Raw genomic sequence first — 13,859 nt, 5'->3', positions numbered from 1 at the left:
GTGCACGTCAAGTCCAGCGTTGCAAACGTTGCCACATACAAAGCTTCCATATAGTTGGGGCTTAGCTGTGGTCTTCCAATTGACTCATCCTCCAGAGATCACTTGTCACACGTGACACGCCCTGCAGCCCCACGTCCATGTATTCGCTCCTCGATAACTCTACTCTCATCACACACTTCACCGCACCCAACGCACACGCACAGCACTGAAGTTCATATGGGAAGTCGCAACACCACGTGGCACACACACAATATGCATTTCGCATACACACAAAGAAGATGCCATTCGGTGTCCGCACTGAGCTCCAGCAGATCAACCAACACAGCTAACAAGTTATGCTCATGCTGGGAACATGAATAGCTTTGGCCAGTGGTGGCATCTGTGGCTAGTGTAACAAGCTCTGAAGTGTCCAAAGCTTCCAGGTGGTTTGACCAATGATCGTGGCGGTAGTAGAGCTTCATCAAACCAGCCCTTAAAAATGACGTCTCAGATTATAGCCACAAATATTTTTATTTAGCATATGGCATATGTCCTTTGAATGATGGGTGCCGGCGTCTCAACGAAGAATTGCTCCTCTTCAGCTGTCGGCTGAACTGGCCAGTGCTGCAATTTTTGTAAATGTGCATTGTAAATAGTCTTTAGTGTTCAATCCATTGTTCCGATAACACTTTGGTAGCAAATATAAGGCAATTCTTTTTCATAATATTCATATCGTAGAAGTAATCTCATTGTGAGACAGATGGAATCAATTGCTGTCAATAAGGTGCCAGCAATGCCATGTTCTAGGTAATCTAGTTTTTCGATGACATACAAATACTAGCAGCCACTAAACTTTGGAAAATAAAGCACAATTGCAATAAGAAATACTATGGGAATGTCTTTAATCATGTCATAGAGAGAACACATTAACTGCCACCTCAGCAAATGATGGAGAGAAGTTACCAGATAGTAATGTAATGGCAGATGTGACACTGAGCAGAAGTTTCCACAACTAAGGTATGTGGGAAATCCTGGCAGGTTTAGGATCGACACCAATATGCTGAAAATGCAATTGATAATGTACCATATCTGCACATAAATAATGCAACCACAAATATAATATGAGGGTATACTTTGTTTAAGAAAAAAGAAAAGATTACGATTATAACACAGTGATGCCGCCAAGAAATGGGAATGGACAAGTAAAAGTGGATGCCCCCAGGGCTTCATTCAGTGTTACTGTGAACTGCAGTCTCAATATAAAGTGAAAGGATGAGTGCTGTCTGCCTGTCACAGACGGCAAGAACATCACCTTCCGTGAAATATACCAAGGTTCTTGGACAGGCGCAGCACTTCAGAAACGCCCATGACACAATCGAGCACAACAAAGCCTTTCGTTTATGCAGTGACCCACTGTGCCACTTCGAAGACTGCTTGAATGACACACCTGCATGAAAGTGCCAGTCGTCCTACATTAGGCTACAATTAAGAAAAAAAATCTTTATATTTGTGTTACAGACCCGAATATAAGGAGTGGTCCAAGACCGGAAATTTTGTAAAGAAAGGTTGCATTATATTCGTACAAATACGTTGCATCAACAAGGGCTTGTTAGGAAAGGCATAACACACCTTGCGGAGCACGCCCATGTGTGCTATTTATGGGCTTTCTTTTCTCTTTTAAAATAAGTTGGAAAACAATTAACAATTAAGCACTTGCCAAATGTATTTGTAAACTTAAGTTCATTACATGAATTGTGATCAGCTCTTAGTCACTAAAAAGGTCCTGCGAGATATTTAGGTAAAATCTGTGTCCAAAAGGCAGTTATTGCCTGTGTTAATTGCTTGGGAGCTAGTTATTAAAAAACGATGAATCTAGGGCTGCGCCAGACAACAAAAGGCCAATTTCTGCCCGATTTTTCTCAAAGAATAATAATTAATTTTTATCAAAACTTCAAAAAATATAAAGCCGAAAACGAGAGACACTACTTATATGGCCTCATTCATTTTGCCAAAACAGCACAAGGAAAAACAGGGAAAACAGGACAAGACACGGTGCTGTGTGTTTCTTTAGGCTGTTTAGCCACAACCAGCTCATTTAAGGCTTCTACGGCCTTATATTAGTTTGCATGTTTGTTTGTTTTCTTCCCTCTCCAAACTGAACACTCGCTTTACAATTCAATAAATATGATACCTATTTTTTCCTCATGTCTTGCAGCATCTCTGCGAGGAAGTAGTTCAGCTTTTTTTTTCTTTCACAAGGATCCCTTTCGTCGGAATGCAGATCCACGAATTGAGAAAATGCATCTGTTAGAGAAAAGAAGAACATGTATTCTGTGTGAGTATCAGTCTTGGCACTATAGTTATATAATACAACGTAAGAACAATACTTACTGTTCAAGGCCAGAAGTTTTTTTTGGGGTCATTGATTTCTTAGCCGTGCTCTCAGGGTTCTTGACGAACCTTCGACACACTTGGCCATTCACGCTGCGCTCCTTTAAGTCGGCCGCTGTCCACAAAACGCGTGCCCCATCTTTGCAAAAGAGGGAGTCGCGTGGCACACACATTAATGCGGCCCATTTGTTGGAAGGGACCACAATCCCATATCCAATGTGGACCTGTAAAATAATTAACATTGATGAAAAATAAAAAACCAAAGGCATAATATCGCAAAAGAAATACATTACCTGGCCATTTTCATCTTTGAAGAGAGGTGGCAGGTGCTGCGGGATTTCCCCCCCCCCCCACTTATTGCTGCACATTCAAGGCAAATGAAATCAGAAGTGTGGTATCTACATGCATATTTACTTATAAGAACATATCTAAGACAGAAACGAGCAAAAAAGGCAACCGGTGAAATTCGTGCACAGATATGCGAAATTAAATAAACAAGAAGTATCAAAGTATACATAGATGGAAATATAGCTTAATACAAAACTTCCTTCTTGGAAATGTTGGTGGGGTTTGGATTTTTGGTATGTCATCTAAGTAAAAAATGTGTTTAAACGGACACTAAAGGAAAGTATCAAGTCTAGCTAGATCGTCAGAGTATTCGTCCAGAAGTCTATCATCGCTTTCTGCACGATAATATATCAATTTTTTGCCTAGGAAATTGCCGTCGAAGATCCTGGTGCTGCCTCTCAATTTGAACCGCTCGCGCCGATGCAGAGGACTTGACATCTTCTCCACGTGACTGTGCTCTATGCCATTATGTCTTTTGTAGACTCTTTATTTAGCTCTGTATACAAAGCATACTGCTTGGCGGGTATAGGTGCTGAGCTTGCGTGAGTCGCTCTGTGGATCTTCTTGGGTTCAGGTTACCAGTTACAGTCACTTGAGCCTCCATTGCCGGAGCCGGCAGGGTGGTGAACTGCCCCACGTCTCGGCAATTGTAAACAGAAAAATTATGCCGTCTGCAGCGGCCGGTCGGGCGCGGCCGCTCTCTCTGAATCAGAAGTGCTGACGCCACACATAAGAGGTACAATAGTCGACAACAGAAGGCGCCACTCCGGTTTTCTATTTTCTTCATTTTCTCGCTTATAAAAGCTCTGTTTTCATTACGAATGTAGAATTCCTTTAGAAGCATAATCTTTCACTCTAGCTTGACTATATTGCCTTTAGTGTCCCTTTGACAGATTGATATCTAGGGATGTGCCAGCAGCTGTGTTTGATGCAGGTGTGCAAGCCATAGCTTTTCACAGAATGAAATACAAACAAACCGTGCCAGAAGTGAATAGAACTGCATACTGAATGCGTTTGTAATACTTTTGTTTTTCTTTATTCAAACAAATGCCGCAGTGCCAACAGGCTTATTTTGGGGAGCATAAGGCAATGACAACAAAACAGAAATTTTATCTTGCAACTTCCACCAGTAACACATTCTTTTCCATTGCACACAAATCATTTTATAAACAAAGATTTATTCAGCTATGCAATTGAAGCAAGAAATTCAAAAATAGTTCAGCAGAACTATTTTTTGACTGCCACTGCAGTCATTCTTTTAAAAATGTGCAGCATTTTTCTATCAAAGGGGTGCACACGAGTTTAGAAAATGTATTCTAGCCCTGCAAACTAACTTACTGCTCTTTAGCATTCCTGTAGCATTTGACTCTGCAACTAAAGAAATGCATAATACCTGTGGCAAGGCCGTGCTGGCTACAGGTGGTGCTGTTGGTGCCACATCCTGAAACATGCAAAGACAGATGTCAGCAGGCTAGCCGCAGCATGCCAGAGTGGCACATCACCATTACTTCACAGTCACCTCAACGAGGTGCAAGGATTCAGGAAAGTTTCTATCCACGCACACATGCACAGTGCATCACAACGTTCTACTGCACGACCTCATGCAATTTACCTGTGCCACGGTCCTGCTGGCTGCAGCTGGTGCAGCAGGCACCTCATCCTGAAACGTGCAATAAAAGATGTCAGCAGCACATCGACAGCATGCCAGACTGGTACATCAGCATTAATTCGCAGTCCACTCAAAGAGGTGCAAGGAAACTTTATATCAACGCACACATTCACCATAACATTTGACCTCATGCAATTTACCTGTGCCACGGTCCTGCTGGCTGCAGTTGGTGCAGCAGGCACCGCATCCTGAAACGTGCAATAAAAGATGTCAGCAGGATAGCCGTAGCATAAATCGGTTATAATTCACCTGCACACTTGCACAGAACCTAACACAATTCACACCTTAACAGCCACCATACTGGGAACAACTAAGGCAGAATCTGGCTTCAGGTGTGCTAAATAAGCTGTAATAAGGAATCCCACCAACCAAAAATGGTAAAGAAGAAATGAGCCAGAATTCACCAATGCCAGCGGAAATACTAACTGTAACCACTTCTACAAAACAGTCGCTGCACGAATAATATACACAATGTGTATCAGTTTGCACTCACTAAGTTTTAAAAAGGGAAACTTACAGTTGGTTTTACCAACACTGAATGTTGTTAGCAGCCACCTGAAGAAGCATCCCACATTTTATGAGTACTTTTTGATTAAATAGTTTGATTAACTAACATCTTAATTACACTAACAGCAGATATGTCAATATTAAGTATTAGAGCAACTTCGAAAAAAGCAAATTAAATTGTTTGCAGCATGCTTTCTTTTTACAGAAAAAAGAACGGAAATTCTAAAAATGTACCACACAACACACCCACGTGCAGCAACAGCAGCAGTCTCAAATGAACTCAGTGGAGTGAAAAGGCAAATGTCTCCCACACTATCCTGCATAGCACATGCGTGTTTGCACTAGTTCAGAAGTACGGCAGTATTATTCCAGCCTTCTCCCTTAACTCTCAATGTGACTACGCAAAAGCTACGTAATTATTTAGACGCCTCCTACGCAAGTTACCAATTTGCCATAGCCGCCTTCAGTCATGCACACGGTTTTTCGGCAATCAACACTTCAGAACCAGCACACATGCAGCACGCTACGCAGGGTAACATGCCAGAGGCAAGGCGCACTGCCCTGCGCAGCCACCTTCCCAGTGAACTTGTTTGAGCGCTGCGGTCATTACATATCGGTGTGTGGTCACGTGACATTATTAAATATTTTGCTGGCTTTCTTTTAAGGGGGAAGTGGGTTCTAGAAAGAAATTTATTCTTCAAGATATGGTGCTGAAATGTTGTACATATATATGTGCATATTTTGAATGCGCAGTCCATTTTAGGTTATCTCCTGTGGTTCTAATTTTATCTGAACTTCCTTTAAATAATTTTTTGCGAAGGTTTGCAAAATATGTGTTCTTTCAATTTCGCTTGACAGGGCATCACTGGCTTCTGTATCATTCAAGGAATGCCGTAAGACCAACCTTATTGCTCTGCGTTATCTAGAACACAAGTTGCGAGACTTCCAAGTTAGGCACCAGAAAAACACTGTTTCGAGTTTCAACTTCAAAACCTTGCAACTCAGCAACTCACGTTCTAGGTAAGGCAGAGCAATAAGGTTGGTCTTACGGCAATCCTTGAACCATACAGAAGTCATTGATATCCTGTTTAGCGAAATCGAAAGGACACATACTTTGCAAACCTTTGCAGAATATATTTAAAGGACACTCGCATAAAACTTAGAACAAAGGAGATAAACAAAAATGGACCTCGTATTTGAAATAAGCACATCAAATTACGTATATGTATAAGTTTACAGTACCATAGCTCAACAAATAAAGATTTTAAAAATTTGCGCTCATAGGCCCACATCTCCCCTTAAACATGAAAAAGAAAGCGATGCAGGAGAGCGTGTTGGAAATAAATTGTATTTTCAGCGGTGCTCTAACAATGTTAGATAAGCTAAATAATAATAATAATAAAAACTAGTTGGGTAGAACACAGAAAGTGTGGAACACTTTTTCTGGTTCCTCCTAACATACAGTTGCTTTGATCCACACAGGTATAACTTTAAAAAAATAAAAACATTGTGCATGAAAGACACCCTGCTTACTAATACATGTAAACGTTTGTGTGAAATATGGGCTGTTTTCCTTCTTGATGGCAGATATTGCATACTGAAGCACAAGACAGCATGAGAGGTCAAGAAATCTGCACATATGCTGTGGTTTGCAGGAGCTATGTGCCTAGGGTTACTGCCTATGTGGCTTTATGCTGACTCACAACGTATAGTATGTAAGATTGTTAGCAGCAGAACCATTTGACTGTGCCACAGAAAAAAGATGCCTAAAAGTAAGGTAGACTATAAGAGCAATGATCTGAAAAGCCCACAGGTTACACACCTCAAAAGACTCCGTGATAACCATGTCCATGCCTGGGCTTTGGGACTAAAAAATACAGAGAAATATTCCATCAGCTGCAGCAGATGCCGGCATAACCATGACAGCTCATATTGCATCCAAATTAATGAAGAATGAAGCAAACACTGACAACTTACCTGCAAAATGTCATCCTCCAGACTTGGATGTTCCAAATCCTGGAAGACAATGTGGTAAGCTATATAGGCATAATAATGCATCTGGCTCAATGATAGTACTCTGTGCACTGCACAACACACTCAAATTAGTGCTCCTAAACTCTTTCCAAACCACAAAAAGGAATGTTGCCTTTTTACTAAATGCACTTGACACAAAATTTTAAGTTTCTTGCTGCATGTACTGTAATCATATTTGGCTAACAGGTTCACAAAAGCCTTGTTTGCAGTTCTGCAATTTTTTCTGATGTTCAAAAACTGTTGCAATACCCTTTAAAGCAAGACACCATAACCAAAGATGTGCTGCATGCTCACTGAGCAATGGCACATTTTTACTTGGTTTACCAAGCTGTGCCAACATGTTAATGTTTTCTCTCCTTATATTTTTTCCAGATATGTTTTTCTTGCACAAGGCATGATCGAAATTGAATGCACAACAGCCTGTGGCATAAGTCGAAGTGTATATATAGACATCACGAAAATAAGGGAACCTTAAAATCTGCTTGCTACGCCGAAACAAAAGCCTTGCCCAAAGGCAGCTAGTGCTGCCGAGGTAGCGCGATTCTTCGTTGAGAACATCCTCCTGCGTCACGGTGCCCCAGAAGTCCTCATCACCGACAGAGGTACGGCCTTCACGGCTGAACTAACTCAAGCCATCCTGCGCTACAGCCAGACAAGCCATCACCGGACCACCGCCTACCACCCGCAGACGAATGGCCTCACCGAGCACCTAAATAAGACCATCGCCGACATGCGGGCAATGTACGTCAACGTGGAACAAGACGTGGGATGCCATCCTTTCGTGCATGACCTTCGCATACAACACGGCCATGCAAGAAACGACGCACATGGCGCCGTTCAACCTGGTCTACGGAAGGAAACCGGCAACGACGCTTGACGCCATGCTACCGGATGTCCCCAACGAAGAAAATCTCGACGTTTCCACCTATTTGCAGCGTGCCGAAGAAAGTCGACAGCTCGCCCGCCTGTGCATCAAGAACCAGCAGAGAACCGACATACGACACTACAATCTTCAACGACGCTACGTCGAGTGCCAGCCCGGAGACCGTGTTTGGGTCTGGACTCCGATAAGCCGACGAGGACTTAGCGAGAAACTCTTACGTCGCTATTTCGGACCATATAAGATCATCCGACGTATTGGCGCACTGGACTATGAGGTCGTGCCAGACGGTATTTCGCAATCACAGCGGCGCCGCGCACGACCTGAATTCATCCACGTGGTGCGTCTTAAGCCTTTCTATGCCCGCTGACGAACTTAGGTCCTTTGTTGCTTCGTTATTTTTGTCCCTTTCTGTACGCGTGGTTTTGTTTTTGCTTTCGTTTTTGTAGCATCGGGACGATGCTTTTTAAGGGGAGGGTATTGACACGTATGCATGTTTATCGTTCACCGGTGGCCGCTTTCCACCGGCTAACAAATGTTAAACGTTATCGCTCGGCGCAGGACGCGCCTGTATCGGAAGTTTCTAGAACGTCATCGATGCTTCTTTCCGTTGCCTGTTTTCACCGACGCTTATGTTATCTGATTGTATAAGCGACGCGAATTGTCTAGAACTTTCTGGAAGACACGCGGGCATCAGGGATTAATCTGGAGCCTTCGATGACTCAGGCATAACAGCCGACGCGTTTCGCCGCTGAAGAGATTTTCGACGATCGCCGACTGTGTTCGCCGCTATCGTTGGGCTTTGAGTGTAGCTTGCTTTTGTGGGCACAGATTCGCCCAATACACAACCAGTTTCGTCATACAGTTTTACGACTGTTTACTTCAGCGTCACTACTACGTGACAATATATATTAAGCTCCATATAAGTGCACTAAAAAGATGCTAAAGACCAGAACCTGTTTACTCAATATAACTCAGATTAGCAGCTAAAATGCACTAGGAACAGTTACTAAAACTGGAGATTCAAAAAGACTGTACAGCATAAACAAAAACAAAGCCACAACAATGCTTTAGATGTTTTCCTTACCATTTCAGTGGCAACAGAAGCCAATCTGCTGTTGCAATGTAGCCTTGTCAACAGCATATCTAAAAAGGGAGAAATAATCACACTCATAATCACATGTAGTAACTGGAACAAGGCAAACAAAGCATTAGATGCTGTTTCACAGCAAGATGTGTGGCAGTGAATACTTTAGGTAAATTGAAAATTTTAAAACAAGCATACTTATCACAAACAAAGGATTATCAAGCACTACACTTCAAGCATATGACCAATACAGCGAATTCATCAACAACGAACTTCTAAAATGCCTCCATGATAGCAGTGCACAGCAAAATGAAGACAAAACATTTTTTTTTGTTTCTTTGCCAAGTCTTCATTTCACCATGCGCTGCTATTATGATTAAGTTCGAACTCGGCCAATTGGCCCATCCTTGTGCCATTCACTAAAAGGCCTCCTGCTATTTGGTATTCATTTTGTATAATGTGAATATGTGCACATCTGGAAATTAAGTTGGTTTAAAGAAGCACTCACCGCTGCCAAAGATGCAACAGCTAGTGAACTAGTGATGTCATGGCCAGCAAGCAACAAGTGGTCAGTGAAAATTCCAATTCAAGGGCACGGATTGAAAGAGCATGTCACTTCTTAAAATAATTTACAAACTGCACAACTACCGCAGCACTTTCTGCCACACAAAATTTAAGTTTTTAGTAGAAAGTACCTCCAACTGCTGTTCATGTGCATCAATTACCCTTTCAGTGCTGTGGATTGCTTTAGCGTTTAGCGCTTCTTCTCAGCTTTGACAATGAAGATATTACAAGTCAGGACTTTTGTTGAAGTGCAGCTGTCACGACATATTGTTTGCCTTTCTTGCTTGTGTGTTTACTTTTGCAGCCACTTAAGGCTTATTTTTTGCTGCTGGCCGTGCATGATTGTTACCACTGAAGATACAGAAATAATTTATCCACGGCTGTTTGCTCCCTTGGTGTTGTGGGCTAAATATGTGTTGGGATAGCAAGAGCAATTTCCAGTGTAAATTTGCGGGCTCCCTTCCATATGTATGCGACTAATATTTAATTCAGGTGCTCACAATATTATCACCTAGTTATTAGTATGTTTATGGTGTTAAAAAATATTACAGGGTGCCTTTTAACAGCTCGTATCAAAAAGAAAGCAGGAACTCACCGAACTTTGTTGTCAGCAGCGCCTGCAATTTTTCATTCTTCAGCCGTTCTTTCTTTAGCTTCTCGTACAGCACTCGGTTTTTTTCCTCAAGCACCTTGCACCTTCTTTGCTCCTTTTTGAAGAGGCTCTTTTCCACGAGATCATCCTCACTTTCGGAGAAATGGCTGCTGCTCCTTGATCTTTTATTTCTCAATATTGCCATTTCCTTGGCCTTCTTTGAGAGTTGGATATTTTCCCGAGCCGCCTGGCGAGCGAGCTTCGGATCCTGTTGTATACATAAAAGCACAGTCAATACCCATTAGTGCGAACATGACAGATTGTTGCTACTTCTACAACTTGTGAATGTTTGAATGTCATAACAGATTATGAAACTAGATTAGATGAGGCGAATTTGAGCCTTTTAAAGTCGTGTGCCAATTCTTGCTTCAAAGAAATGGGGTTCCATGTGCCTAAAACATGACCCAATTGTCAGGCTCGCCATAGTAGGGAGCAACATAATACGATTTTGACCACCTGAGGTTCTTTAAGGTACATACAATGCACGGTACAGACATTTTTGCATTTTGCCACTTTTAAATATGCAGATTACGCGACCTCGTGCTTAGCAGTGCAATGCCAATGCTACCAGGCTGACAAGGTGGGTCATTCTTGTTTAAGATGCATGCAATGGGCTGTATAAATAATTTTTATTAATTAGGAACATTACCATGGCATATGTTATACAATACCCACAGTATGTAAGAGATAATGAAGAACTACAATGCCATCATGCCACATGCAGAACCACAATGGCCATCATTCATAATTCCCTGGCACCTCGCCAAAAACCAGTTTTTTTAACATACCACAACCGACGTGGCCTGGCTCGGTGGGCAATCAAATTCCGTCGGCGGCACGGCGATCCTTTTTTTCGCCATCGAGGTGATGAGGTCCTTCTTAGACACTGTAAGAACAAGATTTGCCTGGTGTTTTGTATGACTAAAAGAACAGTAAGGGAACATTACACAGCTACGCCAGTTTCTCACCACACATAACCAGACGAACGCTTCTATTATTGCAGCTTCATTAATACGGGAGAACCGTATAAGTGCAATCGGGTAAATCACCCTGCGTTATCATGTGAAAGACTCCCGAGCTCATTCGCGCACAGACCATGCCATGATGAACAGACCCATCGCAACTTTTTTTCTTTTTCGGACCGCGGAGCGAGTATCGCGAAACAATCGCACACACGTCGCTGTTAGGCGAGCAGTTAAAAGGCGAATAAAACGTCAGTGTTATTTTTTTTTGCTGGAACGGTATTTCCGAGCTTATTACTTTACAGCGTCACGGTAATTAGTCTGAGAACAAACAACACGGCTGGGCAAGTCTAAATTGTGTGATGTGCGGCACCATTCTAAGCTTCAAGATTAGCTTTCAGCAAATGTGCATGAACGTTACTCACCACCAAGAACCACCACATCGGCCGGGTAATAGTCCTCGGACTCTTCGCCTGGTTCCGCCCAATACACGAGCTTGTTTTTTGCCACATCGCTCACCGACTGAGGCGAAAACTCACGCATCAGCCCGACTGCGATGAGAGCGCTCGCACCATCATGGTACCGCACATAGGCATGTGTCGGCACGGACATGATAAAAGAAACTTAAAGTAAGGAAAGCTAATAAAACGGAAAGAAGATATAAGTGAAAAAATGAAAGATTATATACAGAGAAAAAGAAAAAGTTAGAGTATTAAAGTAAATGCACGACTATGATTAGTAAAGTTGAAAAAAAAGAAAAAAAAGTACACACAAGTTAAAGAATGATGTTAGTGTTAATAAAAAGTTGTCGCAGTTTCACCTGAAAGGCGAAGCATCAATTGCGATAGCAAATTTGTAGAGAGCTATACGGAGTAATGATATTAGCTTTATCAGCTGTATAAACTTGGACATGCAGCAGCACCGGCAACGCGCAGAACTGTTGTCGACGCCGTCGGCGTTTTGCCCGCGTTCGCTCAAAATGCGTGCGGCGTTGGTGACTGTTGCCGGAGCCTCTGATATAAATAGGCACTTGGTGCCGCAGCTAAACGTCGCCTCCCTTCCTTCCCCCCTCCCCCACGGCCTCTCGCGCTTCGGTAGAAGGCGCGTTTGCTATGCATATATGGTGATTGTAAAGGAGGAAAGATACGCCTACTTCTGCAGCCCATAAGGAAGCACGGCGCAGAACGCGCGTTCGTTTGCCGCCGTGCGTTCACTCCCCGTGAAAGAGCGCGTCCCTCGCGCCCTTTCACTCGCACATACAGCGTTCGGCGGCGCGCGGCGACGATTTCATCTCCATTGACGTCATACGGAACCTCACGGCGACGGCGACGGCGACGCCGACGGCAGAAATCTGCTTTTGAGTGTCCATTTAATTGCTATCGCAATAAAAATAATAATGCAATTTATAGATACTCAGAAAAAATGGATAATAATAATGATACGGTCAATTGAGCAAGCAAGAAGAGAAAAGGTATGAAAAGTACAAAATCAGGAAAGGTATGAAAAGTACAAAATCAACGGGGAGCAAGTAAATAAGCGAAGTGACAACAAGAATGAAAGCATGCGGCGTAGCTGCGTAGTGCACCACTAGTTGTCTAGACATGGTCCTAACATGGCTGTTGAACAGGCTTTGTAGGTGTCGCTAACGACGTTTTTTTTTAACTTTTGTTTACAAGATTGCTGTGCGCTACATTGTATGGTGTGCTCTGATAATTGCGCCGCCGAGGGATGTTATATATTTGAGAAAAGCTAGTATAAAGTTAAGCATTAAATAGGGCGTTACAGATGCCCATGGTGACAGAACGCTTTTTCACAAATTTATTGCGGAGGCAAGAAGTTTATCTTGCCAAATTTCCAAACTATACCACATTGCCAAAATTTTCGTTCAGTATCTCATTTTTCATCTTGTTCTAATACATTTTGTCTAAGAATTTGTTAGGTCTTTCATCACTTCTCATTTTTGTTTTCTCAACCATTCTGGTATGGAAGGTATACAGGGTGTCCCAGCTATCACGCAGCACGATTTAAAAAAGAGAGAAACGGCGTTACGCGAAGCAAACCTAGTGCGTATTGTTTTACGTACAGTGTAGTAGACGCCAATAATTTTTTCGTTAGTGTGATTTAATTATTAAATTGTAATTCATTACCTAACTCGAGAGATACTGTCCTAATTGTGAAAGTGCCAATTAGAAAATTGTAGAGGAACACGAAAAACTCCCGATACAGCTTTCTGTTGCTCACAACGTACTACATAAAAGTGTTTTTTCGAGGCTCCTTGGCAACCCACCTGCTTCATTGCCACTCGCCCGTAGTAGGTCAAAATGTTTGGTGAATTAACCAGTGCGTGACCCTAGCTGATGTACAATGAAAAAGAACGTACAACTCAAACCTTGGAATTCAGTTTTGTTCAGATACAGCCCCAAGAGACATACGAAATTTGACATTGAAATTCTATACTGCGCATATGGCTTACAGGTTAATTTTGATGGTCACCTGGGCTCGTTTAGCAGGGGCCAGAGGTGGGAAGGATGGGATGGGGGAGGCATACCAAATGCATGACAGCACGTGCGCTACGTATTAAATTTAAAGTGTACCAAATTTCTTGCATAAAACCTACTTGCGACAACACCTACCTGCCCTCCACCTAAAAAAATAAATAAATAAAAAGGCCCTGCTTATGCCACAGGCGCGTATTTAAGCCACATGTGCTCAGGACAGCGAGAACGCAACTGTTGCGGATTCTCAGCGCACTAGCAGCAACTGCACAAATGCTCCTCGGATGGTGG

At 42.6% G+C, this 13,859-nt stretch overlaps 1 protein-coding gene and 1 long non-coding RNA gene across 2 annotated transcripts; both read right to left on the bottom strand.

The window, feature by feature from the left end:
• Positions 1-383: 383 nt before the first annotated feature.
• LOC125944486 (uncharacterized) lies at positions 384-2,703 on the bottom strand. The gene is made up of 3 exons (XR_007466234.1): positions 2,371-2,703; positions 2,171-2,283; positions 384-603 (listed from the first exon to the last, which is right to left on the bottom strand). It is a non-coding gene; the product is annotated as an uncharacterized LOC125944486 (long non-coding RNA).
• A 21-nt stretch (positions 2,704-2,724) lies between these two features.
• LOC125944238 (uncharacterized) lies at positions 2,725-11,685 on the bottom strand. The gene is made up of 10 exons (XM_049664568.1): positions 11,499-11,685; positions 10,900-10,997; positions 10,055-10,319; positions 8,896-8,954; positions 6,872-6,910; positions 6,717-6,761; positions 4,528-4,575; positions 4,331-4,378; positions 4,112-4,159; positions 2,725-2,730 (listed from the first exon to the last, which is right to left on the bottom strand). Exons 1-10 carry the CDS (start codon positions 11,683-11,685, stop codon positions 2,725-2,727), a joined length of 843 nt encoding a protein of 280 aa, XP_049520525.1.
• Between the last annotated feature and the right edge of the window lie 2,174 nt (positions 11,686-13,859).

Source organism: Dermacentor silvarum, chromosome 3 (assembly GCF_013339745.2).
Source record: "Dermacentor silvarum isolate Dsil-2018 chromosome 3, BIME_Dsil_1.4, whole genome shotgun sequence".
NCBI classification, from domain to species: domain Eukaryota; kingdom Metazoa; phylum Arthropoda; class Arachnida; order Ixodida; family Ixodidae; genus Dermacentor; species Dermacentor silvarum.
The sequence above is the reverse complement of the archived record's forward strand: the minus strand, read 5'-3'. Positions and strand labels throughout refer to the sequence as shown.